A 3,775-nucleotide genomic window follows, 5' to 3' on the forward strand; every position below is an offset into this window, starting at 1 on the left:
TTGATTAGAGAGTAAAAAGTTAGGGTTAATTGAAGAGCTTGTTTTGATTAACTAGTTTAGGTAAAAGAGAAATTACTAGAGCTTGTTAGTTTTTCTCAGTACCAGCTTAGATAGAACGCATCTCAAATAATCAGATTTGGATCAGTTGCAAGATTAGGAAAGTCGCATCAGAACTAGAATTATTTTTATTATTGACTTTCATTTAATCTAATATCACTGCATTTTAGTTTTTAGTTTACAATTAAAACCCCCTTTTATAATTTTTGTTTTGACTAGATGTGCCTGATGCAAAAAGGCATTGACTTTTAGGCTGTGTCCCTGAGGATTCGACCTTGCTTCCCTGTGCTATATTTTTAGTGCAACAAGCAGTGATAATTTACTTGTTTAATACGGGCGCGACAGCGTGTTAACAAATTGGCGCCGTTGCCGGGGACTCCCTTGTGGAACGAACCAGATCCGATTTTTTCGAAAGTACCCCCATCTTCTCCTGAAAACAGCCTATATAAAACTTATTCCCCACCCTCTTCCATTAAAACTGAATTCACAGACTCTTCAGAAACCGAATATGAAGACTTAGTTATGAGTGGAGACGAAGCAGAAAAGACCCTTAGAGAGTGGGCCACTCAAGAGGTCAACCAACAGCCCCTTTGCATTACGTTTCCAGATTCCCAGAACTTCGAACTTAAATCTGGGCTGATTCATCTTCTTCCCACTTTCAGATGATTGGAAAACGAATACCCACATAAATTCCTCAAGGAATTTCATGTGGTTTGTTCAGGAATGAAGCCTCATGCTGTCACAGAAGACTATATAAAGTTAAAGGCATTCCCTTTTTCGCTTCAAGATTCTACAAGAGAATGGTTATATGAACTCCCATCTGGTTCCATCACCACTTGGACTGAGCTCGCGAAGCTGTTCTTAGAGAAATATTTTCCAGAAACGCGAGTCTCCAGTCTCAGAAGACAAATCCTTGGTATCAAACAAGGAAAAACAGAAGCTTTACATACCTACTGGGAGAGATTCAAGAAGTTTTTGGTCTATTGCCCCCAACATGGAATTAGTGATTACCAGCTCTATAACTGTTTCTGTGAAGGTCTGACACCCATGGTAAGAGTCCTTATAAATACTTCTAGTGGTGGTTCTTTGGGTGATATGACACCAACTAAAATTAGAGAGCTGATCGAAAAGCTGGAAATCGAGTCTAAACACTCTGGAAATAAAGATGAGTGGTATCCAGATTAACCAAGGGGTGTCAAGGAAGTCAACAATGTTCATCTGGAAGCTCAGATATCTGAATTGATGAAATTTGTTCTGCTCCTGACCAAAGAAAAAGCAGCTACAAAGAAACAATGTGGTAATTGCTTGAAGACTGATCACCCTACTGACATGTGCCCAATATTGCAAGAGGATACAGTTGTAGTAAAAGTTGTCGGGGGCTACCACCAAAATTTTCAGAATAATTATCAGCAGAAACAACAATTTCAGCCTCCACCCGGATTTCAGCAGTAACGAAATTTTCAGCAATCGGGTTTTCAGCAGACAAATTTTCATCAAAATTCTCACTTTTAGCCCAACTTTCAGAACTCGAATTTCCAGAATCAAAACTTCCAACATCAACCCAGTAGCTCCAGTGTGGCCTTAGAAGATATAGTAAAGAGTCTTTCCACGAGCACCCAAGCATTCCAGACCGAAACTAGAGCTAGTATCAAGAATCTGGAGCAACAGGTGTCTCAACTTGCCACTTTTGTGGGTCGTCTGGAGTCTCAAGGAAAGTTACCAGGGCATACTGAAAACAATCCAAAGCATAATTTGAGTGCTATTTTCTTGAGAAGTGGGAAAACATATGAAGGCCCAAGCTTATCTGAACCAAAAAACAAAGATGAAGAAGAGTTTGAAGAGGTTCTGATAGAAGAAGGAGATGTGGAAGGGATAGAAAAAGAAGCTGAAGTTGAAGAGTTTGAAGAGGTGTTGGTTGAAGAAGAATCTGAAAAGATAGAAGAAAAAGAAACTCCAACACTACCCAAGCCAATTCTGAAGGAGTACAAGCCATTACCTCCATTCCCATCAAGACTGGAGAGTACGAAGCGTGCAAGAGATGATGAAGATATCATGGAAATTCTTCGCAAGGTTGAGGTAAATATCCCACTTTTAGATATTATCCAACATATCCATCGCTATGCTAAGTTTCTTAAAAATTTATGCAACTCAAAGAACAAAATGAAATTTAATGAGATTGTAAAAGCTGGCGAAAATATCTCATTTATTTTACAAAATGGTTTGCCTCCAAAGTGCAAGGATCCGGGGATTTTCTCAGTTCCTTGTAAATTGGGGAACCTTGATTTTCCAAAATCCATGCTTGATCTAGGAGCTTCAGTTAATGTCCTCCCGTTTTCTATTTTTGAAAAGTTAAAATTGGGATCTTTGCAAAAGACCGGGACCATCATCCAGTTGGCGGATCATTCAACAGTACACCCAAAAGGTGCGTTGGAGGATGTTCTTGTCCAAGTGGATAATCTGATTTTTCCCGCTGATTTTTATATATTGGACATGGGAAACTTAGACACTTCTGTTGCAAACTCTATTATTTTGGGAAGGCCTTTTATGAAAACTACGAAAACGAAAATTGATGTATTTAATGGAATGATTTCAATGGAGTTTGATGAGGAAGTGGTTAAATTTCAAATTAATAATGCTGATTTTCCTTCTGAAAATGTTTTTGTCAATTATATGGGTACCAGCAGGCCTTTGTCTGAGGGCTGCTGTGAGTTTTCTAATGTCTCTGTGCAATAAAAAAATTTAGACGGGAATTCATCTGAAAATATATCCAAGGAGCTGGTAGAAGATAAGCTTGGGGAGGTAGAAGAGGTTGAGATGGAATCTGCTAAGAAAAAATTAGAGAAAATTTTGAAAAGAAACAAACTTTTGAAAGAAAAAGAGGGAAAAGTGATTTCTGGTATGAATCTGAAATGAAAAGAATCTGAAGAGAAGATTTCTGGGCAGAAGAATATCAGAAAGACAAAGAAATCAAACCATCTGGAAGACTTATCTGAAGACAATGTAAAGTCTTTCAAGTCTGTTGAAAAATTATCAGATCCCAAAATTCTGCCATATTTGAAGGGATCTCGAGTGACAAGAAAAAGAGTTGAGCTTCAAGGAAGAACTAACCACACCAGTTAGTTAATTTGGTTGGGCAAAGTCGATCCAACGAATTTAAAAATGGGCGGCTTTCCGGGAGGCAACCCGATGAGTAGTTTTTATTTTTTATGCTTTCAATAAAGAGATGGTCGTAGTTCCCAGCAAGCTTGGGGAAATCAGAGGATTGACAGAGTTGCTGAAATTCAGATTTTTCGCCACATCTTCGTCAAAATCAGATTTCTGCAAACTTATCAGGTACACTCTTTCCTAGCTGCAAAGTTTTGTTTTTATTTGCTTTATTGATTTGTTCATTCCTCTCTGAGCATTGAGGACAATGCATCATTTTAAGCTTGGGGAGGGGGGGTTAGTGTAAAAATTTTGCATTTTTGTTATTTTTTTTTCAGTTTTTCATTTAAAATTTTCAAATGTTCTTTTTTCTTTTTGCATTTTATTCTATTGCATTTGCACATAAAAAACAAAAATCCAAAAATATTTTCCTTTTTATTTTTCTGCATTCATGAAAACAAAGAAAAGCCCAAAAAGATTTTATTTCTAGTTATTTTTATTTTTATTTTCTGCATATCAAAATCCAAAAAAAATTAAAAAATTACATGAGATGAGGATATTTTTTACATTCGAT

General features: G+C 37.1%; 1 protein-coding gene and 1 non-coding gene across 2 annotated transcripts; one reads left to right on the forward strand and one right to left on the reverse strand.

Annotated features, from left to right (window-relative positions):
- The first annotated feature begins 780 nt into the window (after positions 1–780).
- On the forward strand, positions 781–2,970 carry LOC145131261 (uncharacterized). The gene is made up of 3 exons (XM_079065977.1): positions 781–1,107; positions 1,582–2,731; positions 2,801–2,970. The coding sequence occupies exons 1-3, from the start codon at positions 781–783 to the stop codon at positions 2,968–2,970; spliced, it is 1,647 nt and encodes a 548-aa protein (XP_078922103.1).
- Positions 952–1,058, reverse strand: LOC145135085 (small nucleolar RNA R71). Its single transcript, XR_013719565.1, has one exon. It is a non-coding gene; the product is annotated as a small nucleolar RNA R71 (small nucleolar RNA).
- Positions 2,971–3,775: the final 805 nt, after the last annotated feature.

This window comes from Lactuca virosa, chromosome 8, assembly GCF_052849685.1.
Source record: "Lactuca virosa cultivar CGN04683 chromosome 8, Lactuca_virosa_CGN04683_v6, whole genome shotgun sequence".
Lineage (NCBI taxonomy): Eukaryota > Viridiplantae > Streptophyta > Magnoliopsida > Asterales > Asteraceae > Lactuca > Lactuca virosa.